Genomic DNA, 18057 nt, shown 5'->3' with positions numbered 1-18057 from the left:
CTTTTCTATTTTATAACAGCTACATTGAACTATATAATTCATACCACAAAATTCGCCCTTTTTAAAGTGTACAATTCAGTAGGTTTTAGTATATTCACAGAGTTGTACAACCATCACCAGAAGTAAGCCATGCCTTTTTATTTATTTATTTATTTATTTAAAAAAAAATTTTTTTTTTAACGTTTATTTATTTTTGAGACAGAGAGAGACAGAGCATGAACGGGGAGGGTCAGAGAGAGGGAGACACAGAATCCGAAACAGACTCCAGGCTCTGAGCTATCCGCACAGAGCCCGACGCGGGGCTCGAACCCACGGACCGCGAGATCATGACCTGAGCCGAAGTCGGCCGCTCAACCGACTGAGCCACCCAGGCGCCCCAAGCCATGCCTTTTTAAAGGAAATCTTTACAGACCGTGATCCTTGTATCAGAAAATAGAACATTTTGAACATAATTTCTTAAAGTTCATTTGAACTTTGTCATTACTTTTATAAATAAAAAGAGCAGCCCAAACCAACTTTGGATTCAAGTCCTACTTAAATGTAGTGGGGATTTGTTTATTTAGCTCTGGCTAGATGTGTAGTAAAGACTGGCAAGTGTTAAGGGTTGACGTTCTTGCTCTGTTTCTGACAGTCCGAGTTTGTACTTATAATCAAAGCTGAGTTCTTCTCATTTTTTAAATTGCAAAATTGATAATGCATGAAGTGAATTTGGCCATTTTCTTAATCAGTTTGAAGCTATGAATGGTAAACCCCCAATAATGTCTTTAATATGAGTATTAATGTAAAGTGAAGCTACCTAGAAAGACAACCTCTTTGGTCCTCTATTATTCAGAATGGATTTTGTGTTCTACTGGCTACAGGGTGGCTAAGTTTGAAGTGATAAAAAACAGTTTTAAAGTTAGGACTTCCAGGTAACAGAGTCAGCATGCTGGAGTATCATTCCTAAATATAGAAAGAAACACAGGAGCTAAACACTTTTTTTTTTTTTTTTTTTTGGGGTATGTGCTTTTCTTTCTTCCTTCTTCCCTGATGCTCTAATAAATATTCTTCCAAAATGATGAGAACATGTCTTTGTATTTTGTTTTATTTTTATTTTAAATGTAGAGATAGCAATAAGAGTTGCTGAGTTTTATTTTTCTTGCTTCTTTATTTATAGCCTCTGACTGGTTAAGAAAGAAATATATGGTTTTGCCATTAATCTTACCAGCAATTCATGCTGCTGTTTGTCACCTTTTATGCTCTGTTTACTGAATTTTTCACTGTTTAATTTTCCTCTCCAGGGCTTTTGGTGTTGAACTAAACTATATAATTGTCTTCCCTAGCATGTTGTTTTTAACAACACATTACAGAGTGGAAGGGCTAGCAAATATGGCATTTTCTTTATATTCATTAGAGTTACGTGGTAACTCTTTGTAGCAGTAAAGTTTTATTAATCTCCGTGACTTTTACTTGGTTAATAATTGGTAATCACAAAAATGTGATGGACTATTGATTAAAATGAAACCAACATGAAGAATATGCAGCAAGGGGAAAACTGTTATAAAAATTACATTTGTGGATATGAGAAAAAACAATAAATGGATATGGATTTCCCTCCCAGGACATTGCAGGAACTGTTTACTGAAGAGTGGTATGTCGTTCTGGTGCATTTGTAGCCAGTTCTCTTATCATCTGCCCAGCTCTTCCAAGACTTCAGATGAGGCAAGGGCCCCATCCTACTGCCTCCAGAATCTTCCTTGGCCTTTTTGTGGAACTGTCATGAAAGACCACACTTGTAGATGAATCAGCTACCACTTTTCACGAGCGACATGACACACATGTAAAGAAATAACATTTCTAAAAACATTTATTTTCACATTTAGTAAAAAATAGTCTTAAGAGATAAATAGAACTAGCACAGTTCTTGTATTAAACAAAAAAAGGAAATGAATGAACCAGGTGAACGAAAACAAAGCAATACAATGTATGAATGGGAACATGGAAAACATTTAATTTGCCAGCCGTCAAAGAATTAAAGACAGCAATATTATTTAATTTACACTTATTAAATTATCTGGTAGTAGAATCAAACACAATTGTCTGGTGAAAGTGTATAATTCTACATTGCTGGTGGCAGTATAAATTGGTGCTATGATACTTTTTGAAGATGATTTAGTAATTTCAAATACCACAAGATTTTTCTTGTTTGTTTAATTTTTTTAAGTGTTTATTTATTTTTGAAGGAGAGAGAGACAGAACGTGAGTGGGGGAGGAGCAGAGAGGGAGGGAGACACAGAATCAGAAGCAGGCTCCAGGCTCTGAGCCGTCAGCCCAGAGCCCACCGTGGGCTCGAACTCACGAATCGTGAGATCGTGACGTGAGCCGAAGTCAGATGCTTAACCAACTGAGCCACCCAGGTGCCCCACCACAAGATTTTTCATATCTTTTGATTTAAGATAAATTTCTAAAAGAAGAATGACTAAGGAATTAAATCCTCCAGATGGGAAAGAGTGTATATGTAGATGTTCCTTGTGTCATCATTCATGATAGTAAAATACTGGAAGTAAGTACAGGAATACTTAAGTAAATTCTAATATTTCAGCACGTTGAAACATTGTGAGACAAAATGGTAAATTTAAGGGTAGGTAGCATCATAGAATGATGTGTATTATATAATGTTGCATGAAAGAATTTGGAATTATATCTACAATGAGTATGATTCTAAAACTATTCATGGACTACTTGCAGAAGAAATATGAAAGAGATAAAGTATAATTATTGAGTGTGGTGGCATTTAGATTAATGAAAAAATTTTGTTTCTGCAATAAAATAAATTCCAGATATATTTTTAAAATAGTGAATATTTTCTTCTTCCTTTCTTATCAGTAATCCCTGCCTAAACCCTTTGGGAATCAAGGGGTAAGAGCTAGATCAAGAAACATATTGGCTTTGTATATGAGCTGGGAATATTTAGATACCAGGAAAGGGGAAAGGATAAATTAGGAATAGTCCTGTTTTGAGTAATTTCTGCACCCAACATGGGTCTCAAACTCATGACCCCAGGATCAAGTGCTGCATGCTCTGCCGAGCCAACCAGGCACGCCTAGGAATAGTCCTTTTTCATATTTTTTCTACTCTATCATGTTTACTTTATTACCCACTGCCATATCACCATTGCTTTAAGAAGCAGTGTGCCATAATAGACTCAACACAGGATTTAGGTCAGCAGGCTGAGTTCGAATTCTGACTCCATCACATGTTGGCTATGTGACTTATAGCAAATAATTTAACTTATTCTGCTTTTCTTGGTTGTAAAAGTTTTGGGAGAATTGATTGAGACTCTTGTTGTTACTGTTTTTGTTAAGCTTGTTTTGTTAAGCTTTGTTGAAATAGGAAAACGAGGACATATAATTAGCAGACTGAATTTAATGGATGTTCAGAATACTTCTGAAAGTTTTTTTTTTTTTTTCTCTGTTACAGGGATCTTTTATTTAGCCAGATGTATGACAAATTAAGTGAGAATTCAGTGGCTAAAGGAGTGTTTTTGGAGTGCCTTGAACCATATATTTTAAGTGATAAATTGGTGGGGATGACGCCCCAGGTAATGAAAGACTTGATTGTTCATTTCCAAGATAAAAAGTTAATGGAAAATGTGGAAGCCCTCATTGTACATATGGATATCACCAGCCTAGATATTCAGCAGGTGAGTTTATACAAAATTTACTAATATATGGAATAAACAACATTCCTTTATTGATTATACTTACCTGACTGATTGGGCCTCCCTGTGCCTTCTAACAACCCCAGTTGTTTACGGAGCGCTTTTGGTAAGATGTCTCTTAAACTTGTCTTTGTCAATATTTCTTAGGACTGGTCTTTAGTGAAAGCTAGGTTATGAGCTCCTGCAAGCCAAGAGTCTTCTGTTTCTTTGAAATCCACCAAAGCACTGAGCATAAAGTTTACATTTGGTAGTTGCTCAATAAATGCTTATTGACTAATCCTTCTTCATCCATTTGCTTATTCACTAGTACATTTTTCATCCTACAAGTGAATTTCAACTATGAGTACTTCCACTCAAATAATAGAATATTTTTACTTTTAAGAATATGATGCCATTTTTCAGAAAGGTACTTTATATGTCCAGTGTTCATAACTTTCATACATTGAGTTTTGAAATGCAGAACACAGTATAAGAAGCAAATTACAGGATGTCTTAGCTTGACCAGCCAGCCCATTGTTTGATAATCTACCTCCGAGTGTATCTGAGGTCTCTACAGTAAGTTTTCAGTCCTAAATTGAGGAGCATTATATATTTTGGCCTTAGACATTTCACTCTATTTTTTTTTTTTTTTTTTTTTTTTTTTGAGACAGACAAAGCATGAGCAGGGGAGGGTCAGAGAGAGAGGGAGACACAGAATCCGAGGCAGGCTCCCGGCTCTGAGCCGTCAGCACAGAGCCCGATGCGGGGCTCGAACCCACGAACTGAGAGATCATGACCTGAGCCGAAGTCGGACGCCTAACCGATTGAGCCACCCAGGCGCCCCAGTCTATTTTTTTTTTTTTAATGTTTATTTATATTTGAGAGAGACAGAGTGCAAGCAGAGGAGGGGCAGAGAGAGAGGGAGACACAGAATGGAAGCAGGCTCCAGGCGCTGAGCTGTGAGGACCCAGCCCTACATGGGGCTCGAACTCACAAACCACGAGATCATGACCTGAGCCGAAGTCGTCTGCTCAACTGACTGAGCCACCCAGGCACCCCTAGACATTTCACTCTTAACTGTTCAGTTCCATATTAGCCCTAGTAATGAGCATGCCACTTCTGCAAAGGTACAAGGTCCTAATAAGTAAGCAAGCCCTGTTGAGCTAAAATATGATGACTTAAAGATCTTTGACCAAAAGTACTTTTTTAAAAGGTGCAAAGTCACACAGAAATGAAGGGCTTGGAGAAATAGTTATTGTTTTCTTCCTGGAAGCTCTTTATGAATGGCTGTGAGTTTGCTAAGTAAAGCCAGATACTTTTATGTGTGCCTTTCTGTTGTGTGGGTAATTTGGCAGAGTTTTCATGTCAGATAATAAAGTGATTTGAGAGCATGTTATCAATCTAGTTTGATTTACCCATACTAGTGTAAGAGAAATTTCTCATTTCTTGTCTTCCCAATATTTTTAGCTTTTCTCCAGCACTATGTAAATATAAATATGCTCTATTGTTTTTTATGTTAAAATAACAATTTAAAAACATCTCTTCAGTTTCCCTTCTCTTCATATCAAGCCTTCTTTCCTTCTTCCCCATAGGTTACTGCCCCATGTCACTCTTCCTAGTCATGGCCGAATGTCTTGAAAGCATCATCTAGGTTGTACTTCCATTTTTCCCACATCCTAATAACTCTTCAACCTTGCTTTTAGTGGATCAGCTATGCCCTCCATGTTCACTATATCAAGTCATATTTTTCACATTTTACTTACTCATTTGTTATTAATTCGAGGGGCATTCAGTGTAAGGCTCCGAGGATGCTTCAGTGACCCTAGTGGACAATGCTTATCCTCTTAGAGGCTTACATTTTAGCCAAAAAGTTTGACAACAAACAGATAAACCAGAAGTATAAAAAAATAAGTGTTATGTTAAAAGTCAGTCAATATGGTAGAGGATGTGAGGCTACCTTATAGATTGGTTAACTGTAGAAAATCTCCCTAAGGAAGTAACATTGAGTCTGGAATCTGATAAGAAGGAATCAGCAATGCAGAGATCTTGGAGAAGATTGTTCCAGGCAAAAGCAACAGCTAATGCAAAAAAAAAAAAAAAAAAAAAAAAAAAAAAAAAAGCCTCGATGTTGAAGTTACAGATAAAAGGCAAATAGACTTGGAGCTTGGTTGAAACAGAGAGGTAGTCCTTTCAGGGCAAGGTCCAGATTTTTCCATTTTATTCTGAGTGCTCTGGGAAATCATTAAACGGTTTTAAGCAAGATGACTCTGGTTTACTTAGGTATAACAGAATGAAGGTGGGAGTCAAGATCAGAAGAAGTAAGATTAATTAGACACTGGTTCAGGAGGTGGTCTTGACCAGAGATGGTTGCAATGAGATGGAGAGAGATGGCCTGATTTTGGATATGTTACGGCAGTAGAATTGATTTGCTAATGAATCGGATGCAAGAGTGTGGAAGTGTGGGAAAGAGAATTTAAGGATGACAGTTTTTTTGGCTTGAGATAAATGCAGGTAATGATGCCTCTAAGAAGATTGGAAGACTGGATAGGTCAAAGTTTAAGAGACAAAATCAGGAGTTCTGTTTTTATTTTGAGATTGCTATTAGATATTCAGGTGAAGATACCAAGTAACTGGTTGGATATATGGATCAGAGGGGAGGTAGGGCTAAAGCCGTAAATGTGTTAATCATCAGTACAGAGATGTATGATCACAGCACTGGCTCATAGGGTGGTTAGTGAGAGAAGAGAAGAGGTCCCAGAACCTGCCTCAGTCTCAAGACTCTCCCATGACACCTCACCTCTGTTTTTCCTTTTAATTCTCTGGTTGGTCCTTATCATTCTCCTTTGCCAACCTCTGCTCTTCTAACAGCCCTCTTCCCTTGTCCGTTGGGAGTGTAACTCTCATAGAAACAGAATATAAAGTACTGTACACTGCAGGTCACCACTGTTCCTCTTCTGAATATTTTCACAATCAGTTCTCTCCACCTTAAACACTTCAAGCTTCTTTCTTCCGTAGACCTTCATCCTTACTGCTTCAGCCCACATAGTCCCTAGAGTTCATCTCTGCTTTTGCCTCTCATTATATGCATCCTTTAGGTCCTAAGTTAAATATTGCTTCCTCAGGGATGACCTTCTGAATACTCTAGAGCACGTCAGGTTGCTTTGTAACCCATCACATTTGTAAATGAATTATTTGTGTAATTGAGTAACTTCCCCAGGTGTAACTCACATATCATTTTCTGCCCCTCCCTTCTTTTGTTAAGTGTCCAAGATGAACAGTAGTTCTGTAAGACTAAGTTGAGATTTGTCTGATCTATCACTTTATCTCTGATGCCTAGGAGTGGGCCTGAATGAATATAAGTGTTCAGTAAATAATTTGTAGAGCTATTGACCAAGGGCAAAATGAGTATGGAAAGGGGGAGGATGGAGAGAAAAATAGACATTGGGGATGTTTGAAAGCAGCCATTGTACAATTAAAAGTAGTATTGAACCTACAACAGCTGTTACCCTGACATTGTGTTTGAGTACTGTTGATCCTTGAACAACAGGATTTTGAACTACACAGGTATATTTATATGTGGAATTTTTTCAATAAATACAAGCACAGTACTGTAAATGTATCTCCTTCTCTTTATAATTTTATTAATAACATATTTTCTCTATCTTTATTGTAAGAATACAGAATATAACACACATAACATATGAAATAGGTGTTACTTGACTATGTTATCAATAAGGCTTCTGGTCAACTGTAGGCTATTCGTAGTTGAGTTGTGGAGGAGTCAAAAGTTATATATGGGTTTTTGTGTGGGGGTGAGGAGGGGTTAGCGCCCCTAACCTCCACATTGTTCAAAGGTCAACTGTACTTCAGTTTTTTTCAGAGAAGGACTAAGAAAGATTAGGGAAGAGTATTTAAGATCTTCTCCATTGTTAAAGCTTTAAGGAAAATAATTGGTGAGACAACTCTTCTTTTTACAGGTAGTTCTCATGTGTTGGGAAAATCGTCTGTATGATGCTATGATCTATGTTTATAACAGAGGCATGAATGAATTTATTAGTCCAATGGAGGTAAGATATTTCCTAACTTGGACACACATTTGCCTATGAATGGCTTTTTTCCTATTCATTTACTTTGAATAGATTCTGTTTTCATCCAATCATTGTTTAATTTCTTGTAGATATATTTTTAGACTTGCACCCATTTTAGCTTGGGGCGTTAGGTGACCTTGAATTTCATACCTTGTGCCATTGCTTTCTTCTTTGTCTGCATAAATAGGTATTTAAATCCCAGGGAGCAATAGATAAAAGTAATGCCTGCCTGTTAGACTAAGTTGGTTTGTTTAAGAATTTTTGATATTATAGTAAGTTTTCCAAAAGGTATAAAATATTCATATACTTACTGTGTGTAGTAAATGTACTATTAAGAAATATTATTTGTAGATATATTGTGCTGGGGGAAGGTCCTGATAATGGTGGAAGATCTTTATTTGTTAATTGCTAATTTGTTGCTTTTTCCAGTTTAGCACTTACAGCATGCATTATAATTTATTCTCCTAATCACTAAAAAGCATTTGGTCTTATTTTAAAAAGAACCAAATGCCGTATCCACTTTGTTATTTGCCTTAAATTGAGGACAGAATTGTAGATAATGGATTGTGGATATAGGTAGCACCCTGCCAGCCCATTGTTTTATTACAATGACTAATTACCTGGCTTAGAAGAGCCAGGCATCTGTGGAAGGCATCCAGTCAACCTTTTTTTTTTTTTTTTTTTTTTTTGCATATTTAATGGCTATCCAAAACTGTCTTCGGTATTGCTAATTCAGCAGTTGTCTTGTGATATTTCATGCTTTCTTAAAACACCCTTAGCTTCGTAGGTAGGTGAATATTACTCTAATTCAAAACTCCTCCAGTTTTGGTTGTCCCTCTCTTCTCTTGGTCAGTTTCCAAAATGTGCCACAGCCCTCTTCCCCTGGTTTTGACCCTGATTGTCTGTGTGTCTAGTAAGGATTTTTTACACTTGAACATCTCTCAGCTGCTTTCCTTCGAAGTCCAGTACTTCCCTGGAAAGAACTGTCAGTTGGCTCCTCAGTGAGATCCAGGACCTCCCTACATGCAAAAAATGTTTTGTCTCACTCTTAAACCACAGTTAGGAAGAATTAATGCGGTTTCTGTGGGATGCTGCAATTGGATGGTCCGCGGAGGGAAAGCCCCGAGAAATTCCCAGAGAATCCGGGGAGAGCTCCAGGCCATCAGAGGGTCTCATTTGGGCCACCAAATGTTGGACATCCCAGTTGCAAATGTGGGGCGCTCTGATCACATGTGGTGAAAGAATTCACCCAAGGCAGAAAGAGAGATAAAAGTTTACTGAATACACCGCAAAGGTGTGGAAGGCAGGCAGGACAGCAAAGGAGAGACAGCAAAGGCAGTGGTGAGCGGCCACAGTTACAGGGTGAAGTCAGGGAATATGGGAAAAATGGAATTTTCTCTTCTTTGGTGATCTTAGGAACTGTGCGTGGTTATAATTGGTCAGTTAGGGACTGTGGCTATTTTGAGGTGGGTCGCTCAATGAACCTATTTGAATTGCCTGTTTGCTTTCAGCTCCTTGGTCTTGGTTGCCGTGGGCCCTTTTACCTTGATCAGGTTTCCATTGCCCAACCCTGTTCTCTAAAAGCGGCCTCTACAATTTCTGCCTTCTCTCAAAATAATCCTTAGAAACAGATTCTAATTTGATATATTCTATGGTGATAAAAATGATTGCTGGGTTTTTGTTATTGTTGCTTTTTAAATTTTAGTTTTGTATGTGTGTGTTTTAATCCTCAAAATCTGGTTTGCATTTATATCTACACATCTCAGATGGGCTGTGGGCTATTAAGGTTGCCTTGTTTTGTGTTAAGAGACGTTTTCAAGTTTAATGGTTTTCAGAAAGAGCTTGGTATTTGTTATTAAAGAGTCATTTGGAGAGTTTAGCAATGGGAGGTTAGGTAGGTGTGTTCTGTGATTCTGTATTTGTAACTTTCTGCTCACAAGGAAATCACTTGTCATTATTTAGAGTTTAATTATTTTAGTACTTAAAGAGGTCTAAATTAAAAGGTCTCCTGCCTCTTGAGAATTTCTAGATTTTCTGGAATGACAGTGTCATCATATTTGAGATGACTACCAGGGTCTCTGAAATCTTTCCTTAGTTCTAGCTGTGGCTGCTTCTGAGGTAAAAGTAGTGCCTTGTGTTGGGAGGGAAAGCACTTCCTCTAGGAATTTAGGTCTCAGTGGGGGGAGGACGGCTGCAGATTAGCTGACAAAAGACAGATTAACGGGAGAAAAGGAAAGGTTTATTCACACAAGTACTGGGAGCACTTAGTAATGAGGACTTTACTGACTGGCCGGAGCTAAAGGTTTATACACCTGTTTAACAAAATGTTGGTTAGCGGGGAGGGAGGGATTTAGGGCCTTCCTAGGAAAATAAGGATTGGTTTTTTTGGCTAATGAACAGTTTGATTTGCAGTTCCCAGTTCTAAGGGCCTGTCCTCTCCCAAACAGGAAACTCCCTCTGAGGAAGGCCAGTGTAGTTTTATCATTAATCTTACTGTGTTTTCAGAGGCTGTGTTTAAATTTAGATAATGTTTCCTTTTGTGTCTGCTGTTCAGATGTTTTCAGTTTAAAATAATCTTCATTGCCATTTTGGTGGGCTATTAATCCCTTCACTTTTTTTTTTTTTAATCATTTTGAGGAACCTAAGGATATTTATATCAGAAATTACAACTCAACAAACACCTTCACCTAACTGGTATTTACTAAATGGTTTCTTTCAGTGAGGAATATGATAACAGTTGTTTCCTAGTGATTCTTCAATAATAATTTGTGTCCACCTTAAAAGTTTTGTATTTAATCCCAATAGCAAATAACTGATTTATTCAGAGAAAGGTGATTAATAGTATGATTCTTGATTGTTTTTTGAAAATATAATTTTTTAAAAAATGACGATTGTTTTATTTTTAATTTTAATGCAGAAACTTTTCAGAGTCATTTCTCCTCCTCTGAATGCAGGAAGAACACTAACAGGTATTACTTTTCTAAGTCTTAATTTTTTTCTCCTTTTTCTATTTTAAGATATTTAAATTTCATAAAATTCAAGTTTATGTGTGCAGTATGAATTTTGATACTCGTATATAATCATATGATCACCACCATAATCAAACGGTAGAAGGAGCTAGAGTTCCTTCACACTAAAAAGTTTCCTCCTACCCGTGGTACTCAAGCTTTTCCTCCAGGCTGACCTCCATGCAATCACTGATGTACTTTCTGTCACTACATTTCTTGTAAGTGGAGTCATACAGTAGGTGATCTTTGGTGTTTTATTTCTTTCACTTAGCTTTATTTCTTCACTTTTACTTCACTTGTTTGTAGAGACACATCCATCTTGTTGCATGTGTTAGTATTTTGTTCACTTATACTTCTGAGTAGTATTTCATGGGTTGGATGTACTGTCATTTGTTTATTCACCAGATGATGGACATTTGAGTTGCTTCCAATTTGGAGCTGTTCTAAGTAATGCTGCTACATTAGTGAACAAGTTTTGTTTCTAATTAAACTTTTTTTATGAGGAAATTATAGAGTCACGTGCAGTTGAAAGAAATAACACAAGAGATCATGTATTCTCTTTACCCAATTTCCCCCAGTGATAACACCTTGCAGAACAAAAGCACAATGTCAAAACTGGATATTCACACTGATAAAGTAGAGATACAGTTTTATTAACCACAGGTATCCCTTATTTTGCCTTTTCCCCCCATCACCCTTAGATATGAATAAGTTTTTGTGTGGGCAAGCTCCCAACCTATTTTGTCCCCTCAAGTGGCCATTAGGTTGCTGATTTGTACAAGGCTTTTGGTTTTCAGAGCTCTGGTAAAGCTGGGGAAAGGGAGATGGGACTAGGTAAAGTTAAAATGCCACAAAGCTCACAGAAATGAAGAATGCCTTTGATGGGCTCATTAATAGACTGGACATAGCTGAGGAAAGAATCTCTGAGGTTGGGGACATAACAGAAAAGTTAAAAAAAAAAAAAAAAAAAAAAAACTGAAAAGCCAAGGGAAAAAAGACTGAAAAAAGCAGAAGAGAACATCTAAGGCCTGTGGGACAAGTACAAAAGGTGTAACTTACACATAATGGGACTGTCAGAGGGAGAAGAAAGAAAGGAACAGAAGCAGCATCTGAAGCAGTAATTACTGAGGATTTCCCCAAATGTATGTCAGACATCAAACCACAGATCCAGGAAGCTAGGAGAACACCAAGCAGGACAAACAACAAAAAACCCCAAACCTAGGCTATTATATTTAAATTGCAGAAATTAAATCTAGAGATTCTGAAAGAGGCCACAGGGAAAAAGAACCTTACTTACAAGGAGCAAAAATGAGAATGACATCCAACTTCTTAGAAACCATGCAGGAAAGAAGAGAGTAGAGTAAATATTTAAAGTGTTGGGAACAAATACTTAAAATGTTGAGAGAAAAGCCCGTCAACATAGAATTTTGTATCCTTTGTAAAATTATCCTTCAAAAGTGAAGGGGAAATAGACTTTCTTAGACAAACAAAAATAGAGGGAATTTGTTGCCAATAGACCTGTCTTACAAGAAATATTAATAGAAAATCTTTAGAGAGAAAGAAAATAATATAGATAAGAAACTCAGATTCAAGAAAGAACATCAGAATAAGTGAAGGTAAAACAAAAACTTTTATTTTTCTTATTCTTTTTTCCAAAGAATTGTAGAACTTACTGTATAAGAATTGCTTTCCAGAATGCCATCATTGCCACTAATGATTACGGGTACACAACTGTCAATTCCATCAGGTCTCTAGATCGGCATCCAAGTACAGATTCTTATGCAGCAGCAACACACATGCTGCTCCCGGCACCATGGAGAGTTTTACACGAGTTTAACTTGAACAGAACTTGAGAAACAGGGCTGTAAAGGAGAGCAACTCGAATGCCACGAATGGAACATAAAAGTGACGCCACCATTGAGTCAGGCAGGCAAATGAGAACACATGTCTTTCTGGGCTCTATGGTACAGCAAAATTTGAAGCACAATTTCCAGGAAAAAATAAAACAAAACAAAACACATTTCCCCTCCTTATTGTTTTATCGATCTGGACGCTTTGTGTTGCGTGTTGAAAAAAATTTCTGAAATTCAGTTCACAGAGGACAAGAGGACAGGGAATGGACTTGATTCTTTCCCTGCTCTGGTGTTCACTAGACATGGGCTGGGGAGGGAGTTTGAGCTCTCTTCAAAAAACATTGGCCTTTGCCAGGACAGACATGCATGGCTGTTAGTGCCCCTTGCTAATTGGTCTGCAGAGACCTGGGCTTTGTGAGGGAAATGATCTTCCTCAGAAGGAAACTCAGTTGACAAGCAGGGAAACTATGAGAAGTAGAGAAAGTGCAACCTGATTCCCCTCTAACCAGCCACTGCTGAGGACTCCAGACTTTTTACTGGGAAAAGGGGGCTGCCTCAGTGATGCACAGTCTTTTCAAAGACAGTGGCATGTCAGCCAACATCTAGGGGACTGAGTGTACCCCCCAGAAATATGTGGTCCAGCAGAGAAACCAAGAGCTTAGCTCCAACAGTAGTTTCCAGAAACATACTGCCCAGTTTTCTCAGGATGTACCCCGACTTTTACAAGCTGCTCTGCTATGAGCCTCTGCAAATGGCGTCTTCTGGTCATGGAGTCTAGGGATGTTGCAATGTTGAGGCCTGGACTGCAGTCCTGAGGTGTAATTGGAGTGGTGTCCTCTACCCCGAGGCCAGCTGAGGTCAGGAACCCACTCCCCTGCTTCCTTCCAAACACAGCATATATAGACCACACCACCAAGCAACAAGATTCAAACAGCTTGGCTCAAGAAGAACTCTGTTTTTCTTATTCTTAATTGACCTGTCAGGTAATAGTTCAAGATAATAATAACAATGTATTTGATTATGTGTGTACGGATGCTTGTGTGTTTTATGTTTATGTATAAATGAAATGAATGGGAGCAAGGACACAGGAACAGGAGAGAAGAATTAAGAGTATTTTGTTAGTGTAAGATACTTCTAGTACCTGTGAAGCGGTATAGTGTTACGTGGAAGTAGATTTGGATTGTAAATCATTAGTAGATTTATGTTGCAAACTTGAGAGCAACAACTTAAAAAAGGATGTATAATTGATATACTAGGAAAATGAAAAAACAGAATTATATAAAATGCTCAGTTAAAACTTCAAAAGGCAGAAAAAGTGTTGAAGACAAAACAGGAATAAAGAGTAAGGACAAGAAATAGAAAACGGTAAAATATGGTAGGCATTGATCCAATAATCATTTAAAATGTCGATAGTCTAAATACACCAATTAAAAGAAAGGGATTATTAGAATGGATCAAAAAATAAGACTCAACTAAAAGCTGTGTATAAGAAACATTTTATTTTATTTTTAAGTTAAATTTTAGTTAACATACAGTACAATATTGGTTTGAGGAGTAGAATTCAGTGAATCATCACTTATATACAATACCCAGTGCTCATCACAGGTGCCCTCCTCAATACCCATGACCCATCTAGCCCATCTTCCACCCACCTCCCTCCATAAACCCTGTTTGTTCTCTATCATTAAGAGTCTCTTGTGGCTTGTCTCATTTTGTTTCCTCTCCCCCCATATGTTGTTCCCCCCTCTTCCCATATGTTCATCTGTTTTTGTTTCTTAAATTCCAGATGTGAGTGAAATCATATTTGTTTCTCTTATTGACTTATTTCACTTAGCATAATACATTCTGGTTCCATCCACGTCATTGCAAATGGCAAGATTTCATTCTTTTTGATGGCTGAATAATATTCCATCACACACGCATGAATACATGCACACACACACACACCCCACATCATCTTTATCCATTCATCAGTTGATGGACTCTGGGGCTCTTTTCCATAGACTATTGTTGATAATGCTGCTATAAAAATCGGGGTGCTTGTCCCCTGTGAATCTGTATTTTTTTTATCCTTTGGGTGAATACCTAGTAGGGCAATTGCTGAACCGTAGGGTAGTTCTATTTTTAGTTTTTTCAGGAACCTCCATACTCTTCTCCAGAGTGGCTGCACCAGTTTGCATTCCCATCAGCAGTGCAAGAGGGTTCTGCTTTGTCCATATCCTTACCAACACCTGTTGTTTCTTGTGTTATTAATTTTAGCCATTCTGGCAGGTGTGAGGTGGTATCTCATCTTTTCATGTGTTGGTTGGTCATCTGGATGTCTTCTTCGGAAAAGTGTATGTTCATGTCTTTTGCCCATTTCTTCACTGGGTTATTTGTTTTTTGGGTGTTGAGTTTGCTAAGTTCTGTATATATTTTGGATGCTAACCCTTTATCAGATACATCATTTGCAGATATCTTCTCCCATTCCATAAGCTGCCTTGCAGTGCAGAAGCTTTTTATCTTGATGAGGTTCCAGTGGTTCATGTTTACTTTTGTTTCTCTTGCCTTCGGTGATGTGTCTAGTAAATTGCTCTGGCTGAGGTCAGAGAGGTTGCTGTCTATTTTCTCCTCTAGGTTTTTGATGGTTTCCTGTCTCATATTTAGATCTTTCATCCATTTTGAATTTATTTTTGTGTATGGTGTAAGAGAGTGGTCCAGTTTCATTCTTCTGCATGTCACCGTCCAGTTTTCCCAGCACCATTTGTTGAAGAGACTGTCTTTTTTACATTGGATATTCTTTCCTGCTTTGTCAAGGTTTTGTTGACCATACAGTTGTGCATCCATTTCTGGGTTCTCTATTCTTTTCCTGTGACCTATGTGTCTGTTTTTGTGCCAGTACTATACTGTCTTGATGACTACAGCTTTGTAATACAGCTTGAAATCTGGAATTGTGGTACCTCCAGTTTTTTCTTTTTCTGGATTGCTTTGGCTATTTGGGGTCTTTTGTGATTCCGTACAAACTCAATGATTGTTCATTCTAGCTCTGCAAAAAATGCTGGTGGTGTTTTGATAGGGATTACATTACATTTATAGATTACTTTGGGTAGTATAGGCTTTTAACAATGTTTGTTCTTCCAATCCATAAGCATGGAATGCTTTTCCATTTCTTTGTGTCCTCTTCAATTTCTTTCAGAAGTGTTCTATAGTTTTCAGAGTATAGATCTTTTACCTCTTTAGTAGGTTTATTGCTAAGTATCTTATTGTTTTTGGTGCACTTGCAAATGGGATCGATTCCTTGATTTCTCTTTCTGTTGCTTCATTATTGGTGTACAGGAATGCAACTGATTTCTGTGCATTGATTTTATATCCTGTAATTTTGTTGAATTCATGGATCAGTTCTAGAAGTTTTTTGGTGGAATCTTTTGGGTTTTTCATGTAGAGTATCATGTCACCTGCGAAGAGTGAAAGTTTGACTTCCTCCTTGCTGATTTGGATGCCTTTATTCCTTTGTGTTGTCTGAGTGCTGAGGCTAAGACTTCCAATACTATGTTAAACAACAGAAGTGAGAGTGGACATCCCTGTCATGTTCCTGATCTCAGGCGGAAAGCTCTCAGTTTTTCCCCATTGAGGAAGATACTAGCCGTGGGTATTTGGTATATGGCTTTTGTGATGTGAGGTATATTCCATCTCTTCTTACTTTGTTGAGGGTTTTTATCAAGAAAGGATGCTGTATTTTGTCAAATGCTTTTCTGCATCTATTGACAAGATCATATGGTTCTTATCCTTTCTTTTATTAATGTGGTGTATCACGTTGATTTGCAAATATTGAACCAGCCCCACAGCCCAGGAATAAATCCCACTTGATCATGGTGAGTAGTTCTTCTAATGTACTGTTGAGTTCAATTTGCTAGTATTTTATTGAGAATTTTTGCATTCATGTTCATCAGGGATATTGGCCTTGTGGTTGTCCTTTTTAGTGGGGTCTTTGGTTTTAGAATCAAGGTAATGCTGGCTTCATAGAATGACTTTGGAAGTTTTCCTTCCATTTCCATTTTTTGGGAACAGATTGAGAAGAATAGGTATTAACTCTTCTTTAAATGTCTGGTAGAATTCCCCTGGGAAGGCATCTGGCCCAGGACTCTTGTTTATTGGGAGATTTTTTTTTTCTTATTAAATCTTTATTCACTCACAGAGTGCGAGCAGGGGAGGAGCAAAGAGAGAAGGAGACACAGAATTTGAAGCAGGCTCCAGGCCCTGAGCTGGCAGCACAGAGCCTGACGCAGGGCTCGAACTCACAAACCATGAGATCATAACCTGAGCCAAAGTTGGACGCTCAACCAACTGAGCCACCCAGGTGCCCTGGGAGATTTTTGATTATTCATACAATTTGTTTGCTGTTATGGGTCTGTTCAAATTTTCTATTTCTTCCTCTTTCAGTTTTTGTGGTATGTGAGTTTCTGGGAATTTGTCCATTTCTTCCAGATTGCCCAGTTCATTGGCATATAATTTTTTTCATAGTATTCTTTTATAATTGTGTTTCTGTGGTGTTGGTTGTGATCACTCCTTTTTCATTTGTGATTTTATGTATTTGGGTCTTTTTTCTTTCTGATAAGTCTGACTAGGGGTTTATCAATTTTGTTAATTCTTTCAAAGAACTAGCTCTTAGTTTCATTGATCTATTCTATGGGTTTTTTTTTTTTATCATTTATTTCTGTTCTGCTCTTTATTATTTCCCTTCTTCTGCTGGTTTTAGGACTCTATTTGCTGTTCCTTTTCTAGCTCCCTTAGGTGTAAGGTTAGGTTGTATATTTGGGTCCTTTCTTGCTTCTTGAGATAGGTCTGAATTGCAGTATACTTCCCTCTTAGGACTGTCTTTGCTGCATCCCAAAAGTTTTGGACTGTTTTGTTTTCATTTTCATTTGCCTCCATGTATTTTTTTATTTCTTCTTCAATTCCCTGGTTAACCCATTCATTCATTAGTGTGATGTCCCTTTTTTTAATTATTTATTTATCTATCTATCTATCTATCTATTTATTTATTTATTTATTTGAAAGAGATAGCAAGCCTCAGAGGGGCAGAGAGAGAGGGAGAGAAAAATACCAAGCAGGCTCCGTGCTGTTGGCTCAGAGCCCGACATGGTGTTTGAACTCACAAACTGTGAGATAGGGGTTGATGAAAAGGGAGAGATGAATAGGCTGAGCACAGAGGATTTACAAAAGTGAAACTATTCTGTACAACTGACAATAGTGTAATGGTGTTCATATGTCAGCATAAATTTGCCAAAACCCAAACATAGTATACACAACATTAAGAGTGAACCCTAATGTAAACTATGGACTTCATGTGATGATGTGTCACTGTAGATTCATTGATTATAAGAAATATATTACTCTGGAGCAGATGTTGATAGTGGGGGAGATTGTGTGGTGTGGGGATAGGGGATATA

The 18057-nt window shown here is 37.7% G+C and overlaps 1 protein-coding gene across 4 annotated transcripts in view; it reads left to right on the top strand.

Annotated features, from left to right (window-relative positions):
- Positions 1 to 18057, top strand: part of VPS8 (VPS8 subunit of CORVET complex) — a 250605-nt gene that overhangs the window by 82511 nt on the left and 150037 nt on the right. For all 4 annotated transcript variants that reach the window (XR_008422497.1, XR_008422498.1, XM_019463393.2 and 1 more), the window contains exons 22-24: positions 3460 to 3682; positions 7657 to 7746; positions 10685 to 10736. Coding sequence is in view for 2 of the 4 variants with exons in the window: in XM_019463393.2 (XP_019318938.2) it covers positions 3460 to 3682; positions 7657 to 7746; positions 10685 to 10736 (365 nt within the window). In the remaining 2 variants the exon portion in view is untranslated. The remainder of the gene's footprint in view (positions 1 to 3459; positions 3683 to 7656; positions 7747 to 10684; positions 10737 to 18057) is intronic.

Source organism: Panthera pardus, unplaced genomic scaffold (assembly GCF_024362965.1).
Source record: "Panthera pardus isolate Hobbes unplaced genomic scaffold, ASM2436296v1 HiC_scaffold_16, whole genome shotgun sequence".
NCBI lineage: Eukaryota > Metazoa > Chordata > Mammalia > Carnivora > Felidae > Panthera > Panthera pardus.
The sequence above is the reverse complement of the archived record's forward strand: the minus strand, read 5'-3'. Positions and strand labels throughout refer to the sequence as shown.